This window comes from Diorhabda carinulata, chromosome 12, assembly GCF_026250575.1.
Source record: "Diorhabda carinulata isolate Delta chromosome 12, icDioCari1.1, whole genome shotgun sequence".
Taxonomy (NCBI): Eukaryota; Metazoa; Arthropoda; class Insecta; order Coleoptera; family Chrysomelidae; genus Diorhabda; species Diorhabda carinulata.
In genome coordinates, this window is record NC_079471.1 from 13417089 (window position 1) to 13436908 (window position 19820).

General features: G+C 30.3%; 2 protein-coding genes and 1 long non-coding RNA gene across 3 annotated transcripts; 2 read left to right on the top strand and 1 right to left on the bottom strand.

The window, feature by feature from the left end:
• Positions 1-1104: 1104 nt before the first annotated feature.
• Positions 1105-13994, top strand: LOC130899848 (uncharacterized). Its single transcript, XM_057810000.1, has 2 exons — positions 1105-1240; positions 12042-13994. Exon 2 carries the CDS (start codon positions 12045-12047, stop codon positions 13092-13094), a length of 1050 nt encoding a protein of 349 aa, XP_057665983.1. The 5' UTR covers positions 1105-1240; positions 12042-12044; the 3' UTR covers positions 13095-13994.
• LOC130899884 (uncharacterized) lies at positions 1379-5144 on the top strand. Its single transcript, XM_057810052.1, has 3 exons — positions 1379-1750; positions 3555-4181; positions 4509-5144. Exons 1-3 carry the CDS (start codon positions 1379-1381, stop codon positions 5142-5144), a joined length of 1635 nt encoding a protein of 544 aa, XP_057666035.1.
• A 558-nt stretch (positions 13995-14552) lies between the features above and the next one.
• On the bottom strand, positions 14553-18475 carry LOC130899853 (uncharacterized). Its single transcript, XR_009060109.1, has 3 exons — positions 18352-18475; positions 17468-17588; positions 14553-14679 (listed from the first exon to the last, which is right to left on the bottom strand). It is a non-coding gene; the product is annotated as an uncharacterized LOC130899853 (long non-coding RNA).
• Positions 18476-19820: the final 1345 nt, after the last annotated feature.

The window sequence follows — 19820 nt, forward strand, 5'->3', positions numbered from 1 at the left end:
GAATAAAGATACGATGAATAGTTTAAAAGAATATTTAATGCATAAATTTCAAATGGTAGATCTTAAAGAAATAAGATTATTTCTAGGTATAAGAGTTTCCAGAACAGAGTCAGTCATAACATTAGATCAAAGTGCGTATGTAAAATTAGTTCTAGAAAAATTTAAGATGCAAGATTGTGATCCAGAAAATAGTCCTCTTGAAAACAAAATAGATTATGAAGCTTTAAATTTAGATAAAAATTGTAATAAGCCATGTCGAAGTATTATTGGTTGTTTGATGTATTTAATGATTTGTACTCGCCCAGATCTGAGTTTTTCAGTCAATATTGTTAGTAGATATATGAACAAAAATAATATTAAATTATGGCAATATTTAAAAAGAATCTTAAGATATTTAAAGGACACAATCGATTTAAAATTAGTATATACTAGAAGTCATTATAAAAATATAATAAGTGGATATGCTGATGCTGATTGGGCGGGTGATATTAATGATAGAAAAAGTATCTTTTTAAATTATACGAAAATTGTACTATCTGTTGGGCTACGAAGCGGCAGACTTCCGTGGCAGGCTCTACTCCAGAAGCTGAATATATGGCTTTGTATGAGGCTGCACGAGAAGCTCTGTGGTTGCGATCACTAGCAGAGAGTATAAAAATAATTATATCAGGTCCTATAATAATATATGAAGATAACAATGGATGCATAAGTATTGCAAATAATCCATCAAGTCACAAAAGATCGAAACATATCGATATAAAATATCACTATTCTCGTGATAAAGTAGAAAAGGGACTAATCAAATTAATTTATATGCCTACAGATCAGCAGATAGCCGATGTTGTTTAACCATTTAATGTATATATTTAAATTATGTTGAGTGTGCTACTGAACTTGGCACATGCGCCTACCTAGAGTAACCGGGCTTGCGCAGAAGAAGACAGACATCAATCATCAAGAAGCCACGAGGCCAACAGCGTTTTTTGTTCAGGCTCACAAAGCATTTGTACAATAAAGTGAAAATCGAAACAAATCGTTTTATTGTGCTTCTCACATTGTATACAGTTCACTTTAAAACATTTTCAATCAAGATATCCAACCATTTTGGTCTCTTCGAGCGAATTTAGTGTAAAAGCAGCGGCAACAGTTCACGCTGATTCAACAATTCAAGACAGTACTTACAACAATCAGACAATCACAGGCTGAAAAGTGTAGTGCAAATCATTTATTCTTCCAAACCGTAAGTTTGATCCATTTTATCATCTGCATGCATAGGGATTTCAAATCATTAAAATCGATATTATTTCATTCTGAATCTCTAAAGTATTTTACTGCAAACTAGTTCATTTCATTTAGTCGGTTCTCACAAAACATCACAATGTTAGCAGGAGAAAATGAAGTAAATGTGTCAAAAGTAGATCAATCGAAATCGGACAAAACCGATATTTTGCTAGAGTTAAAAGAGCAACGCGATGTAGTTATCGAAAAGCTGAATAGGTTTATAAATTTCATTAAACGAGCCAACGAATCCGATTTATTAGAATTAGAATCACGTCTAGACCACGTATCGAGTATTTTCAACCATTTCGAACAAGTTCAGTCACGAATAGAATCGCTAGAAAAGTGTACAACTAATTCAGAATATCGTGAAACATTCGAAAACAGCTTCTTCAAAGCACAAGCCGGCGCTAAAAATAAAATTGTAGAGTTTCACAGCAACATACAAGCCAGAATAACAGCTAGTCATAATGTAGCTAGTCAAAATAATTTGTTCAACAATAGTGTTACTGTAAATTCAAAAATTACACTGCCACCAATTGACTTACCTATCTTTGATGGTGATAAAAAAAATGGGTATTTTTCATTCAAAGATTTCAGGCATTAGTTGACCAGAATCAGCAGTTATCTCAAGTAGAAAAGTTGTATTATTTACAGGGCCGACTTAAGGGTGAGGCAGAAAAATTAATTCAGCAACTTGAGTTGACAGATGAGAATTATTTAGTAGCTTTACGTATATTGCGAGAACGATTTGAAAACAAAAAAATTATTATAGACAAACATGTAGAAGAATTATTTAACATGCCAGTAATTACTAAGGAATCAGCTCCTTTTTTAAGAAATTTAACTGACACATTCAAACAACTAATTACTTCACTCAAAGCTCTAGGTGAACCAACTGATTCGTGGGATCGCCTATTAATTCAACTATTAAAAATTAAACTAGACGCACGCACTAGGGAACGTTGGCATGAACATTTACATTTACAAAATAAAAGAGAACCTGCACCATTGTCAGAATTTCTCGACTTTTTAGTAAATCGTTGTGAATATTTAGAAAGCAAAGAAAAAACTGATAATCAGCAAACCATGTTAAAATCTAACTATTATAATCACATGCACAAAAATGCATATAACAGTATACAAACAAACAAAATTAATTCTAAATATCCCTCACGGGGTGAAGGTCAAACAATCACATGTGCCGTCACGCAGGCGCAATGCGCTTATTGCAAAGACCAAGATCATTACATTTATTCATGTAAAAAATTCCTTAAGTTACCAAGTTCAACGCGACAAAACGAGGTAATTAAACTAAAATTATGCTTTGTCTCAGAGGTGATCATAGGTCAGATTCTTGCACTCGTGGAACCTGCAAGGTTTGTCAAAAGAAACATAACACACTAATTCATCGAGACAATATTCAACATCATGATACACAAAACCAACTAGCTAAACATGACAACATTCAAACACAAAATCACAGCAATCCTTCATTAGCCACAAACACACATTTGGCAATTGAAAATAAACAAAACACAGACGCACCTCAAGAAACTATCCAACTCTCATCAATCACACATCATCTAAATAATGAAAAACAAAATGTTCTTCTTAGCACAGCGGCTGTATTCCTCAAAGACAAATCAGGCAATTTAATCAAAGCACGTGCATTGTTAGACTCGGGTTCTCAATCAAATCTAATAACCTCTGACCTTGCGCGAAAATTAAATATCGGTACTACCAAAATAAACTTACCAGTGATCGGTGTTAATCAGGTTACTACTAATATCACAGAGCAATTAAATATTGATATAATTTCAAGAGAAAACAATTCTTTTCAACAAAATGCTACATTTTTAGTTATAAACCAAATAGCGGGTAATATTCCAAACTTCAAAATCGATTGTCAACATTTAAATATACCGAAACACATTACTCTTGCGGATCCTGAATTCGATAAATCCGCCAAACTGGATATTCTCTTAGGCGCAGGTGTCTTTTGGGACATTTTAGCGGATGGGCAATTTAAGCTCGGCGACGGTAAACCGATACTTTAGAAAACATTATTTGGATGGGTCATATCGGGACCCATATATCAAAATTATTCAATTCAAAATAACAGTAGTAATACCATATCGTGTAATTTAATCACAACTACGCTTGAAAACGCAATTGAGAAATTTTGGAAAATCGAGGAATACCAAGACGATAACAAAACCAAACGGACGATCGAAGAAAAACAATGCGAAGAACATTTCCTAAAAACAATTCAGCGGACCGAAACTGGCAGATTTCGTGCGACGTTGCCAGTTCGCGAAGGTGTAGGCGATTTGGGGAATTCGAAGATGAATGCGATTAAAAGGTTTCACAAATTAGAAAGTAAACTGATCAATGACACAGTCATACGTCAACAATATTCGGAGTTCATGAGGGAATATGAAAAACTCGGGCACATGACCAAGGTGCCGACGTGGGCAACGGAAGTGGATGGAAAGGGAGTTTTTTACTTACCACATCATGGTGTCGTGAAGGATAGTGCAACCACTAAACTACGAGTGGTGTTCGATGCATCCGCCAAAATAGGAAACGGTATTTCGTTGAATGATACGCTCATGGTGGGTCCTACAATACAGGAAGATCTTTTTGCTATCATCATTCGTTTTAGACAACACAATGTAGCAATGGTAGCGGACATAGAGAAGATGTACCGGCAGGTGGAAATTGTAGAAGAGCAACGTGATTTACAGCGAATTATGTGGCGTTCGGATCCAAACCTGCCTCTAGAAGTCTACACATTAAACACCGTAACATACGGCACAGCTCCAGCTTCATTCATTGCTATACGATGCTTGCACCAACTCGCTTTAGAAAACAGTAAAAAGTACCCAGTAGCATCACAAGTAATAACTCGCGATTTTTATGTTGATGACCTCATCACTGGTACAGACACCATTGAAAATGCACAAATTTTGAGGCAAAACATCACCAACATTTTAGAAAGTGGATCCTTTCCTGTTCGGAAGTGGAAAACTAACAAACCAAACATTTTCAACGATATTAACAACATTTCAGATCTACCAGATCATTATCTATCAACCGATGACCAATCAAAAACTTTATGGCTTATCTGGAACTCTCAATCAGACACGCTACATTTCAGCACAGATTCAATACAAATTGAAAATAACAATTTCACAAAACGCGAAATACTCTCCGTAATTGCTCAGTTATTCGATCCATTGGGCTTGGTCGGTTCAGTAATTGTTAAAGCCAAAGTTATCATGGAAAAACTTTGGCAGCACAAAGTAGATTGGGATCAAATTGCTCCTTCACCAATAATTTCAGAGTTTATTCATTTACAAAGGGAATTACCTATTTTGGCTACAATTAAAATTCCTAGACAAATAACAGTTCCCAAAGCCAATGTTATTGAAATTCACACTTTCAGCGATGCATCTACTATCGCGTATGGTGCGTGTTCATACCTACGAACTGTAGATAACTCCGGACAATGCTCTGTACGTTTAATTTGTGCTAAATCAAGAGTAGCACCTTTAAAGGTTGTCACGTTGCCACGCTTGGAGCTAAACGCAGCTTTATTAGCAACGAATCTGACAGCTAAGCTCATGGAGGCTTTTACTTGTCGTATATCTAACATTTTTTATTATACTGATTCAACCATCGTTTTATGGTGGTTAAATACGGAACCCGCACTTTTAAAAACATTTGTAGCAAACCGCGTAGCGGACATACAAGGAAAATCCAAAATCGAAAATTGGCAACATGTAAAATCCGAACATAACGCGGCTGACATCATCTCGAGAGGATCACCACCCAGTCAGCTGGTCGAATGCGACATGTGATGGAACGGGCCATTCTTTCTAAGCAATCCTAATCAACCGGTCACGAATAATAATTTTTTACTGATAGTACGATATTCGAGAGATATTCTAATTTCGACAAATTAAACAGAGTCATGGCGTGGATTTTACGATTTAAAGGTAACACATTACGTGCAAAACATGATAGAATATACGGTACAAAACTCACAGTGCACGAATTAAAACTGGCAAAACAAAGTATTATAAGGGCAACGCAATCAGTGCATTTTGCGGAAGAAATAAAATGTTTAATTAAAAATAAACCGCTAAACGCTCATTCAAAATTGTTAACTTTAAACCCATTTTTAGATAGCGATCATTTATTGCGGGTAGGGGGGAGAATTGTCAATTCAAACTTTTCATTTGACAAAAAATTCCCTTACGTCATACCTCATAATGGTCACGTCACGCGCCTTCTAATCGAAAGAGAGCATACATTATTATTACACGCTGGTGCTCAAGCAACTTTGGCCTCTTTCAGAAACAACTTTTGGCCATTGCGGGGTAAACAAATTGTCAAAAAGATTTTGCATCAATGTATAACTTGCTTTCGAGTAAAGCCTCGCTCTTACAATGAAGAAATGGGAAACTTACCTAGCGTACGCTTCGCACAAGCTAGACCGTTTTTAAGCAGTGGCGTCGATTACGCGGGGCCATTTTCGGTCAAGGAAGTTAAGCACAGAAATAGAAAATTTATAAAGTCATATTTGTGTATTTTTATTTGCATGACTACCAAGGCTGTGCATTTAGAGGTAGCAACTGATTTAACTGCAAATTCGTTTCTAAACGACCTCAAAAGATTTGTTTCACGGCGCGGTCTATGCAGTGATATATATTCTGACAATGGGAGATGTTTCGTTGGAGCAAACAATGATTTGCGATTGTTCCTAAAAACATTAGAACAAGACAATTCATTTTCTACATTTTGTGACACACAAGGAATTCGGTGGCATTTTAACCCTGCGAACAGCCCGCATATGGGTGGTTTGTGGGAGTTGGCTATGAAATCGGCCAAATATCATCTAAAAAGAGTGATGGGTCAAAACTGCTTGTCTTTGGAAGATTTTACCACCCTATGCATTCAGGTGGAGGCCACTCTTAATTCTAGACCTCTCATCCCATTAACCGATTAATTTTTTTTGTAACACTATTGTAAATTGGTCTGGTAAGGTTTTCCCATAAGATGTTGGGTTTTCCCTTAAACCCTTAAGCAACAAATGTTGGACCAGGTAGAGTCATATAAGTTGATGGACTACGTTGAGAGAAGGGTCATTACGGTTTTTATTCAAGTAAAGATAATATTGTAAGAAATGTAAGGAGTACTTAATACTTAGGATTTTAGTTGTAAAATATTATTATGGAGACTGTATTTTTACAAGTTTGTTTTTATCTAAGGGATTCATTTTTGAGGGGGCATGTTGAATTTCTCTGAGCAAAATTGAATCCTATTTTACAAATTATTTTTTTTATTTTAGTATTTTTACATTATGCTTAGATTTTATGTTTAAGGAAACTTAACATTTAGTTGAAAGATATTAGATTAGACACCTAACCATAACTGTTTAAAACATCTACTACTACAGTGGATAACAGAATTTGAAAATGTTCCGAACTTGTAGTTAGGGAAACATTTTCTTGATTTATATTTTGATTTGCTTGATTTTTGTTTTCTATGTGTAAAAGAGTATTGTGTTTACCCTTACATGTTTTACATGAAGCATACAATCTGCATTGGTTGGTTTTGTGGCCACTTCGAAGACAGTTTAAGCATAACTTAGTCTTTTGGCTTGTTCCATGCGATTTAGCACAGACATTGCCTTGAATTTGTCGCACATAAACACTCTATGATCGCCACTGCATATGGCACACTTGAAACCTTGAAAAGATGTTTTGTTTTCATGTGAATTATTTTCTGAATCGGCAGAAAGTAAGCCCCTGGTTTTCCCTGACTTGGATCCCTGTTCAAGTTTGTTCAAATCTAATCGCTCTAGCAAGTCTGATCTACTTCTTAAAAATTCATACATATCCTCAAGAGAAGGCAAATCTTTTTTAGACTTGTATTCCTCCCATTTACTGACAGATCCATCGTCCAAAATTTTGGCCATTAAATGTAAAATTAGAATATCCCACTGATCTGTGGGAAGTTTAAGACTGTTAAGAGCCCTCAAGTGTTTGGAGACTGTATCTGAGAGATTTCTTAATTTAAAAGATGAGACTTTAACAATTTTTTCTAAACCGAACAATGCATCTAAATGATTGTATATCAATGCTTTTTTATTATCATATCGTTTGCATAACAAATCCCATGCAACCTTATACGTTCCTGCAGAAATTTCAAAGCCCTTAAATAGTGAAATTTATTTATATCATCAATATAAGGGTTGTCGTTTATTAATGCGGTAAACGTGTCTCGAAACTCAAGCCAGGTATTTGAAGACCCACTAAATGTAGGTAATTTTATGTCTGGCAATTTTACTGCAGGAGAATTACAATTTTTGCTTGAAATACTCGAATTCTTATCGGAATTATGATTACTGTTACTATTATTAGCTGGTTTTAATTGATTCAATAAATGTTTTGCTGACGCAAATGAATCATAAAAATTTTGTAAGAACTGCTCTCGTTGAGCTAATTGTTCCATAAACTTGGATTCATCATCTAAAATTTCCATTTCAATTTGACTCTGAATACTATCAAACTCATTACTAATATCACTAATCTGACCGATTCTATCTTCTAATTCAATAATAGTTTGTTCCGAAATATTTTCTTCATTCAAAAAACTTTCCTGTAATTTTGTAATTTTATTGCTAAAAACAGAAACTTTTCCTTTAAGAACACCTCGTTTTTTAATTAAGGTTTTAAATAGATCTTCAGCCATTTTAATTTGAAAATGATGCAATAATAATCTTTGTGCGAAATTCAAATTGTTGGCAACAGTGTAATATGAACGCAGTACAACACCAAGAATTCTAACAAAAAAACTAAACTGATAATTCGTGTTAGGTATAAAATCGTAAATAAAATATACCGGCGAAAGCGAGTTACATGCCAAGAATTCCTGAAGGACATTTTTAAAACAATACCATTGTATCAAATATGATAAACATCTATCAGCATTTATTCTATTTTTGTATCAAATAACGTAAACATGTATCAGCACTATTTTATTATAAATAAGATGTTTGTAAACAATTCGATGATATTTAATGTTTATAATTAGTTCGATCTTGAGATTAATTGTATTCATATAAATATTCAAAAATAGTTTTTTAAAAATATATTTCGAAACCCGAAATATATAATTGGCGCAGTCATTCGGATTAGTGCGGTCGCGAGTTTACGCAAAGTGCGATAAAGTTCCGGCTAAGTACCTCAGTACCTCAGCACTAGATCTACGTATTCAACGAGGGACAGGACTTCAGACAAGCTGTAAGTGCCAAGTTTCCCTATTATTTTGATTCCTTTTTATTATCCATCCTTATCAGAACTTTGAATAAGGAAGAGATAATTTCATAATTTTGAATATATAATTTTATGAACGTTTTGATAAATTATTAAATACATTTAGTGAATTAAACTTAAAAGATAAATCAGAATATATAAAAATGGCAACGTCAAGCCCAAAAACCCTAAATTGGGATTTATTCAAATTAAAGTTAGAGAATATTAAACCTTACGACGGAAATAAAAATACTTTAAATAAATTTATAAATCGATGTGAAAACCTAATAGAGACGTATTCAATTTATAATGATCAAGACATTAATAATCACGTATTAGAATGTATTCAAGAAAAATTAATAGATAAAGCCGAGTTAATGGTGGGAAATAGAATTGAGTTGAATACATGGTTTAAATTAAAAGAAGCGTTGATTCAGTGTTTTGCAGATAGGCGCGATTTGGATTGTATTTTGCAAGAATTAACGAGAACGAGACCATTTAAAAATGAAAATTTAATAGCATTTGGTAATAGATTGCAATTATTGAAAAGTCAAACTATACAAATTATTAGTAATAATTTAAACTTAGGAGAAATCGATAAAAGATGTCAAATTAATCACTGTGAGAAAACAGCTTTGAATACCTTTATTGCGGGATGTTCAGGCGTTATACGTAATAATATGTACTTAAAAAAGCCTAACTCTCTGGAAGACGCTATGGCTTATGTAGACGAATTTGAGAATTTCTTTATGGTCAATTTTACGAACCTAAAGTTAAATATAATAATAACAATGTTCAAATGAATCCATCAAGAAATAATAGAAACAATCAACATAATCATAATTCTTTCTACCGACAACCTAATAATAATAATTATGATAGATATAATAATAACAACTATTATAATGAAAGATATAATAATAATAATAACAATAATTTCCCTAGTCAACCTATAAACGTAAATCCAATACCGCAAAGAAGACAAAATTACCCAACGAATGCGCAAGTATTTGGTCCTAAGAAAAATGTTTTTCGCCCGAACCAAATACCTGTAAATCGTATACCTAGACCTGAACCGATGTCAACGACATCGAGAAATTTTTCCGACAGACCTAGTAGACGTATAAATAATAATAATAATAATAATACAAATATTTCAAATCACGAAATAATCCAAATTTTACATCCGAAGAACTATATAATAATAATTACAAAAATAAAGAAGAAAAAGAAGAAGAAATAATTGATTTTCACCATTTATTTGAGTCCGACGAAGATAATAATCGAATCGTAAATTTTCGGAAAGAGCCTCGGGAAAAAGAATTAAACACAGAAGAAATAAATTTTACTCCTAATGATGCATTAACATATTTTGAAAATTTTATAGAATCTAACGAGTCAAAACCTAGTGAAAAAATAATTGAAATAAATTTTACATCTAATAATTCATCACCAAAATTTCAAAAATTGATAAAAATAAAAGAATCAGAATTAAATCATTGTAAAGAAATAAATGAACAAGTAGAACTAAATCTTAGTAAACTATTTGATAAAGAAGAAGAAGATAAATTAAATGTAACGGAAAAGAATTCAGAAGAAAATATTATAATGGTAGGAGAAACGAATAATGATACAAAATTGGAATTAGAAGTAGAATTATTTGATAAAGTGGAATTAAATGTAGAATTACAATATACGGAATTAGATGAATTAAAAATGAATGAAAATGATAATGAAATTGAAGTAAAAGAAAATGTACTAGAATTAAACAGAGAAATAAATGAAATAAATAATAATATGACAAGGGACGAAAAAGATATAAATGATGTTATGAAAATAGATAATGATATATTAGAAAAAGAATGTTATGTTATAAAACCTGAATTAAATACAAATATATTGAATATACAAAATCAAAGTAATATCATTGATAAAAGAGAAATAAATAATGAAAATGACGAGGTTGAGATTAATTATGAAACAATTAACAAAGAATTTGATAGAAATAATAATGGAATAAGTTCAAAATATTTCAATAGAAAATTAAATGCTATACTAAATGAAAGTTTAATTGAAGAACTATTTTGGAAAATTAGATATTATCATTCAATGAAATGGTACGCAATTCAAGAAATTATAAAATGGATTTTTATGCAAAGAACTTTCTTATTTTTTATTATTATTATAAGTAAAACATAAAAATTAAATTAGTAAACTTTTAGAAACTATAATAATAAAAAGTTATTATTAATTAGAGTATATATAAGAAATTTAATAATATAATTCATAACTTTGTTTATTCAACTAATGGGAAAAGAAAATAATATAAAAATTCAAATTATAATCAGTATAACACAAATGAATCATTTAAAACAATACCTATAACTTTAAATGAAACCCTTAAAGCTCAACCATTTAAAATAAATCAATATGAAATTCACAATTTTAATTATTCAAAAGAAGATAAAAAACTAATTAACGAAAATTATAATTGGCACAAAACTTATAATTGGTGCAAAAATAAAATAGATATAAGTAAATTAATCAAAACAAACCTATGAGTTCAGAAGATGTAGAAAACTTTATTAATAATTGTGAAATGTGTTAAATGATTAAATATAATATAGACCCTTCAATTAAATTTGATTTAATATATCAATGTTATTAAGATATTAAATCTTTCATATTCAACAATAACGAGAAAATGTATCTATTTCTCTTACGGTCAAGCATATTCAATGTCAAGTATGAATGGAACTTCAGTTGTTGATAACATATTAAATTACGTTACTCATCATGGATTACCCTATAAAATAACAGCTGATTGTGGTTCAGAGTTCAAGAATAACGACCTTCAAGACTTTTGTAAATTACACAAAATTGAGTTACATTATACCACGTCTAAAAATAGCAATTCTAATTCACCTGTTGAACGTTTTCATTCCAGTTTAATCGAACATTTTAGGTGCATAAAAGAAAATAATAACGATTTGACTCCTGATCAATTGATAAAACACTCAATATTAGCATATAACAATTCAATTCATTCGGTAACACAATTCACGCCATTTGAAATTATTAAAGGCCTTATAAATAACCCTGATCCATTCGATTTAGACGATCATTTAATAATATCTAATTACATACAAAATCACAAAGAAACCTCCAAATTATTATATGAAAAAATTAAAGATAGAAATGCTAACATTAAAGAAAAAATAATTAATAAGAGAAACGAAAATAGAAATGATCCCTTATCCTATGAAAATCAGAACATAGCCTACATAAAAACAAAATTTCGAGACAAGAAACTACCTAAATTCAAAAAAGCCGAAATTGTAAAAGATTCTGGCATATTACTAGAAACAAACAAAGGAACATATCATAAAAATATAATTAGAAAACCAAAAAATTAAAACAGAAAAATTGTTACAGATAATGAAGCCGACAATAGTATTAATGTTACTATTACTTTACAAAACGATCAAGACGGAAGACATAACAGTTACAAATGTAAATAACTTATTATTACCTATCAATTTAGGAACTAGTAATCTTATATATACTAAACATACTTTCATCTACTATATAGATTTAGAATTCATTCATAAACAAATCAATAATTTAAAACAATATTATTATAACTTAAGAAATAATTTATCTCAAGCGAACGCAACAAATCCTATTTCATACCATAACTTAGCTGAACAATCTTTGAGTAGAACAGAAATTTTAATTAACACTTTAGATAAAAAATCAGAAAATATTTATCCACATTTAAGATTAAAAAGAGGATTAATAAATAATGCTGTAGGCAAAATAGATAAATGGCTTTTTGGAACTTTAGATTCGGATGATGAAGAAAGATATAATAACGCTATAAATGTTCTACAACAAAATCAGAAACAAATAATTCACGAAGTTAATTTACAAATATCATTACATAAAAAATTAATTGATCATTATAACAAGTCGATTACGACTCTATGGGATAATCAATGGAAACTTTTTGATAATATAGAGAAATTTCACATTTCAATTGAAAATAAAATAATAACTTTGAACTATTTTATAACATTTCAAAGTACAATTGCACAAATTAATCTGGATTGTCAGAGTTTAATTACACTAATTGATAATATCGAGAATGCAATAACGTTTTCTAAATTAAATACAATTCATAGTTCAGTTATATCAAGCCAAGAAATTTTAGAAATGATAAAATATTTAAGTACCATTTATAATAAAGAACAAATACCAAAATTTAATAATATTTTGACATATTATCTCTTTCTTGGTTCACAAGTAACCTTTTCCAAATCTAAAATAATTTTTGCTACCCATGTTCCAATCCTTAAACCTAAAACCTATGAATTTTTCCATTTATACCCCGTAATTCAAAACCATACAATATTTATCCCTCCGCAACCTTACTTGTCAGAAGTCAAAAAGAAGTTACTTTCATCAAAGAAGAATGCCCCGAATTAGAAGAAAATATTATTGTAAAGAAACTTTCAAATTACAAGATAACTGTACTATTGAACTGCTAAATGGACATTCCGGTAAAAATTGTGTTATTAGTGAAATTAATCTTCAAGAAACAATATTGGAACAAGTAACAAATAATGAACTTTTAGTGATTCCAAATTTAGAAACTGATGTAATTTCTAAATGTGTATCAGATCGCTATTTTAAATTAATGTATCCATCACTTATAAAAATTCCAAAACATTGTAATATTCAAGTAGGAAGTGAAATTTTCTCAACCAATGTACAAATTAAAAAAGGGAAATCAATAATATTACCGAAATTAAACTTTAAATTTTTGAATAATCAAATTTATAAATCTCCTAATTTAACTAATATAGATTTTAATAAATTATATGAAATTAATAACATTGCTAAGAATATAAAACCAATCCATGAAATTCATAATCCGCAAAGCCATATATCAATAGGACTATTTACTGTAATAATAATAATTTGTATAATTTTAATAATATTTTGGATAATTCGAAAATATAAATATAAGTTTGTAAGAAAACAGAAAATAGAAGAAATGAAGAAAGAAGACATCGAATTAGAAGAGGAAGGAAAACAAAGGATGAAAAATACCTCCGTCATTTTTCATTCTTAGGGATGGAGGAGTTACATGCGAAGAATTCCTGAAGGACATTTTTAAAACAATACCATTGTATCAAATATCATAAACATGTATCAGCATTTATTCTATTTTTGTATCAAATAACGTAAACATGTATCAGCATTATTTTATTATAAATAAGATGTTTGTAAACAATTCGATGATATTTAATGTTTATAATTAGTTCGATCTTGAGATTAATTGTATTCATATAAATATTCAAAAAATAAAGTTTTTTAAAAATATATTTCGAAACCCGAAATATATAATTAGCGACCCTTTTTTTGTGAATAACTCTACTCTATTCTACACCAATATATTATAAATACATATGAAATGTGTGCATAAGAATAAATCAATTGTAAATATTATGATGTGGCGATAGCAATTTATTTCATTTTTATGATTAATTCAACAACTCAAGGCAACGCCAATATAATATATAAATTAAAATTTCAACTATATATGAAATAATTTAAATTGATATAAGGTTGAATTAACTTTACTTTTCAAACAAAGGCCACATTTGAAAGGATTTCAAAGCAAAATAAAGGAAAAAACTCACTTTTTTGTCTGTCGGCTTATCATCGGAATTAGCTGGATATCGTCTCAAGCGGATCGGAGGACCAAATGTTTAGGTGTCTGTGTTTGTTCTTTTCTTCTTTTATTATAATAATAATGATACACTATTGTATCTCGTAAACGCACAACTTTAATTACATATATTATCCTTGCATCTCATATATTGATATTGAATTATAATACATTAAACAGATTTTTATAAATTTTACGTCTGCATGTGGTGTGTATCTTGAATTCTCTGGGTTTTGCTGTCTCTCTTCTGGGCCCTCGTGGTCGCAGCGTTGCCAGGTTTAGCTTCCATATAAAATTTAGAAGTCGTAACACGCTTCTTTCCAAAACTTAACCTGTCTGAAAAATAAATTTTTTATCTAATAAATTCTTTACAAATTAAATCTAAAACAATTTTCCTATTGTAAAGAAAATACTAAAATTTGTCATACACGTCTAAGTAACGTTTTTATAACAGTTTCAAGATTAATTTCAAATGAAATGTTTTTTTTTGTTATTTATTGGGTGTGCTATGAAAATTATTTCCATGATAATTTGTTGATGGTTACATATAGGAGACAGGAGACATACAGGATTCCAGGAACAATTTGATTGTTTACATACGGAGATATCGTTTCAAATTCGTTTACATAATTACCTATTTATTATTAAACAGAGCCACTTTATTTTTGACTTAATTCGAAAAATTTTATTAAAATTTAGACTAAATATCAAGAAATTATAATACAATACATTTTTTTCCAAAATGTCTTTAGAAACCATTTAAAATACAGAGATTATTTTGAGAATATTATCCAAATAACTTTGATAAAATTGATTAGATTCTGGTGAAATTTTGTGTAAAAATTGATGGAATAAATTAAAATTTGAAAGTTAAATGTCCACACGTTGGAAACGACAAAAGAAGATGATATGTTTGAAATAACACTTAGGGCATTATGAAAGTTATTAATTTATTTATTAATCCATCTGAATATGAATTGAAACGAATTATATATTTTTTTATAGGTATCTAGGTACAATGAAGAGTTTGTAGTTCTTTGATGTGTTATATTTCCAAATTTTTGAATTTATACTTTCTTGTTTTGATGTTTGTGTGATATGTGATATAGTGTGATCGCATGGTTATCCTCGGGTACAATAAGGACTTGTAGTTTTTAGAAAATCTCCTTAAACTTTATCCCTTCAATTGACAATTTACTAATTTTTTTTATTTGAATCATGGATAGATGTATATAATTAATTAACGAACTTTTTGTTAATTTTTTCAATACTCTTGGTTATATAACTAATTAAGTTTAACTTGTAGATGTGATTTTTATTCAAATGACTTTCTAAGTAATCTGTTGAGATTTTCTTCAACTATGAGCACGAGGCTGTTGGGTTAAGCTAATTTTTTTCAGAAAATTAGTTCTCTAGAAACGACAAGTACAGGCTTGAAGTTGCTCTAACATAGTGGACTAACAAGTATCTGCTATGGGGATGATTGTGTGATGTATGTCTTTGGAATTTGATCATAAATGAAGCAGGCAAGACCATATGTGACTACAAATTTTTATATACATTAAATTAGGTTGGGTGATTTCGTTTTCTAATGATAGTAAAGTTATAACGCAATGATAAAATTTTGTCTGGTGCTTACAAAGATATGAAAATCAAGTTACTTTTGAGTTCTTTATTTGATAGAAAAGTTTCACAACCAAAAAAATCGTATAAAAAAAAAATTACAAATATCTGGAGAATAATATTCGTATGAATTTTTCTTGTTATGTTTGGTATTTTCAGTTAAGTAAATTGAAAGTATGTGTGTGATAATTATTGTATCTTCTATGCGTGTGTAAAAAATTTCGTTTTGCAATCTTCATATCGATGGTTACTTCATCTAGTCTTCTTTTTTTTTTAATATATAAAATTCTCGTGTCACAGTTTTCGTTGCCATACTCCTCCGAAACGGCTTGACCAATTTTGATGAAATTTTTTGTGCTTATCCGGTATCTATGAGAATCGGCCAACATCTATTTTTCATCCCCCTAAATGTTAGGAGTAGTCCACCCCTAAATTTTTTTTTTTTATTTTTTAGACAAAATTTTTAATTTCTATTTTTTTATGATACAACATACAAAAATACATACAATCCTCAATTTTCACCCTTTTACGATCAACCCTTATTTTTTAATAGCCATTTTAGTAATTTAATCATTTTTCCTCTCCGATCAAAAACTGATCAATCGTCATTTAATTAGTTATCCCCGCCAGATGTCTACAGGTGTCACTTCTGACCCAGTAAACAGCACGGAGTAGGGATGAGTGGCTTGCAGAAAGAGCGATTTTAGCGGCAAAAAATGTAGACGTTGATAATTTAAATCTGAAGATACAAATGTTGTTGCCAGGGAACTTGGTATCATATAAATCTATTGATACAGTTTGCGACGATAGCGAAGCAGTAAATTTTCCCACAGAGTTTTTGAACTTACTGGATTTGCCAGGCATGCCACCGCATAATTTACAATTAAAGGTTGGATCTCCAATGATCTTGCTTCGTAATTTGAACCCGCCCCGGCTGTGCAACGGTACGCGATTAGTCATTCAAAAATTAATGAAAAACGTGATCGAAGCCAGGATTTTAAATGGCAAGTTCAGAGGTGAAAATATACTCATACCACGGATTCCTATTATACCTACAAATGTGCCAATTCAATTCAAACGTATTCAGTTTCCGATTAGATTGGCATTTGCAATGACTATCAACAAATCCCAAGGTCAAACGATGTCTGTTTGTGGATTAGATTTGAGAACACCATGTTTTTCACACGGACAATTATACGTGGCATGCTCTCGAGTGGGTAAACCATCCAGTTTGTTTGTGTTAGCTAAAGATGGACTAACAAAAAATATTGTTCACGCTATAGCATTAAGAGATTGATATTGTTTAATAGTGTTACTGTCGTAATTGTTTAATTAATGATATATAATTTTAAGGAATAAATTATAATAACTTAAAAATAATGTTTGCCTTTTGTTATTTTTATATTCCCTCATCGTTCAAAGCGCTCCATGCTTATTTCACGCATATACCACATTTTTACATACATACAATATATACATTCTAACATACATACATACTTACAATAAGTAAGCTATTTTTTGTCTACACTAGAAATTACTAGGAAATTATTTATATGGCAAAACAACGTTTGCCGGGTCAGCTAGTTTGTTATAAATTTTCGTTTTTCTTTCCCAAACTGGACCTGAAATTTAAAAATATAAAATGTTGTAAACTTCGGATCTGTGAATTACTTTGATAATAATTGAATGATAAAATTATTGTACACTATTTTGTTCTTATACAAAACTTAATAAAATTGAATTTATCGAAATGAAATTTACATTTTTTTAATAATAATTCGAAAAAAAAAAACATATTTTCTGGACATTTTATTTTATAACCGACTGTGAACAATTTACTGAAACGTTAATTGTTTCTAATTTATATCAACTCTTAAAAAAAGAAAACTGAAACTGTTTCTTTTTTAATTTTGAATGTTTTCTGCTCAAGTTAGTTGAATGTATATGTGTAATAATATATTTTGCAAAATAAAATATTTTCTCAAGAGTTTATCGAATATCGATAGCTACTTCATTTGTTATAAATTTTCATCATTCTTACCCATTTTCGACTTGAAATTTGAAAAAATAAAATGTAATAACTATCTAAGGTAATCTTCGAATCTTACTTAGACAATTGAATAATAAAATCATCATATATAGTTTTTTCTAATGCAGAACTTTACATAATTAAATTATTCGAAACTGAAATTCCATTTTACCAATAATCATTTGAGAAAAAAACATCTGGGCTATTTTATTATAGAATTGACTTGGAAATTTTTTTCAAACGTAAATTATTTCTAATATATATCAATCATTAAAGAAAAACCACCGAATCTGTTTATTTTTAATATTCTCTGATCAAGTTAATAGAAGAAAGTATGTATGTAAAATGATAAATACCTTTTACGGAATGGAAATTTTCCAAATTCCATCAAATAGGAAGCAAACTGGTGTGAAAAATCAAGTTTCCCAATCTTCAGATCGACAGCTATTTCATTTGTTATAAATTTTCGTCTTTCTTTCCCAAACTGGACCTGAAATTTAAAAATATAAAATGTTTTAAACTTCGGATCTGTGGATTACTTTGATAATTGATTGATAAAATTATTATACACTGTTTTGTTCTTATGCAGAAATTTATAAAATTGAATTTTTCGAATCTAAAATTCCATATTTTTAATAATCATTTGCAAAAAAAATCATTTTCAGGACTATTTTATCATATAAGCGACTTGAAAGAATTTTTTAAAGTTATTATACATCGTTTTTTTCTAAAACAAATTTTTATAAAATTGAATTTTTCGAAAATAATATTCCATGTTTTTAATAATCATTTGAAAAAATCATTTTCTGGACTATTTTATTAATTGAGCCACTTGGAAAAAAATTTCAAACGTAAATTATTTCTAATTTATATTATTAAAAAAACACTGAATCTATTCATTTTTAATATTCTCTGGTGAAGTTAACAAAAGAAAGTATGTATGTAATAATAATAAATACCTTCCACGAAATGGAAATTTCCATCAAATAGGAAGCTAACTTGTGTGAAAAATCAAGTTTCCCAATCTTCCTATCGACAGCTACTTCATTTGTATAAATTTTCATCCTTCTTTTCCATAATCGACTTAAAAACTTGAAATTTGAAGATATAAAAGATAGAATATTATAAAATTGAATTTTTGAAAGCTAGAATATTCTCTATTAATTTTTGGGACAAACGGTCTTGGTGCTCACAATTTTGAACCTTTCACCACAAAAATACTAAGAAGAATGAAAAATGCCCTTCCCCACATGTTCTGATCGCTTTGTTGGGATTGGCTACATCTTTCGAACCCTTGTTTCGATTGGCCGAGAACAAAGTTGGGTGAAGGAAGAAGGGCCTCTGTTATAAAAACGTCGTTTTCATCCATTGTAGGTAAGCCCGCTATGTGATTCGAACCATCGAATCAAGTAATTCCGCTGCGAAAGAGACCCTCCTCATCCCCTGGACCAACAATACGCGGCCACTAGGCTCAAAACCCAAAAAAAAATTCCCTTATCCGCGACTTCGACTACTAGCAACAGCATACGAAGATCTCCCGGAAACCTACCTTAATTTCCTCCATAGTTCCCACATATTAATCAGATAAATTCCGACCCCCAACACCCACCCTCACTCTGTTATTCGATCGTCGGAGTTGCAGGTTTTCTGCGGTTTCCCTGCAACCTGGAGAACCGATTCTCCAGACAAATGACCGACGATAGGGAATAATACAGCCGCAGCTGTACCCGCCCACCCCCAATTAGATTAAGAAAAAACACAAAATAAACAAAAAAAATATAAAAAAAACCCAAAGGAAAAAAAAAAGAAAAAAAATTAATTAAAA

What these genes read in the sequence shown, in the direction of transcription:
- LOC130899884 (XM_057810052.1), top strand. Translation starts at nt 1,379, where the DNA reads ATGTTAGCAGGAGAAAATGAAGTAAATGTGTCAAAAGTAGATCAATCG. An exon ending in GAATAACAGCTAGTCATAAT is followed by an intron (nt 1,751 to 3,554) that starts GTAGCTAGTCAA and finishes AAAACAATTCAG; the next exon opens with CGGACCGAAACTGGCAGATT. An exon ending in AGTACCCAGTAGCATCACAA is followed by an intron (nt 4,182 to 4,508) that starts GTAATAACTCGC and finishes GTAATTGCTCAG; the next exon opens with TTATTCGATCCATTGGGCTT.
- LOC130899848 (XM_057810000.1), top strand. Translation starts at nt 12,045, where the DNA reads ATGAAGCCGACAATAGTATTAATGTTACTATTACTTTACAAAACGATC.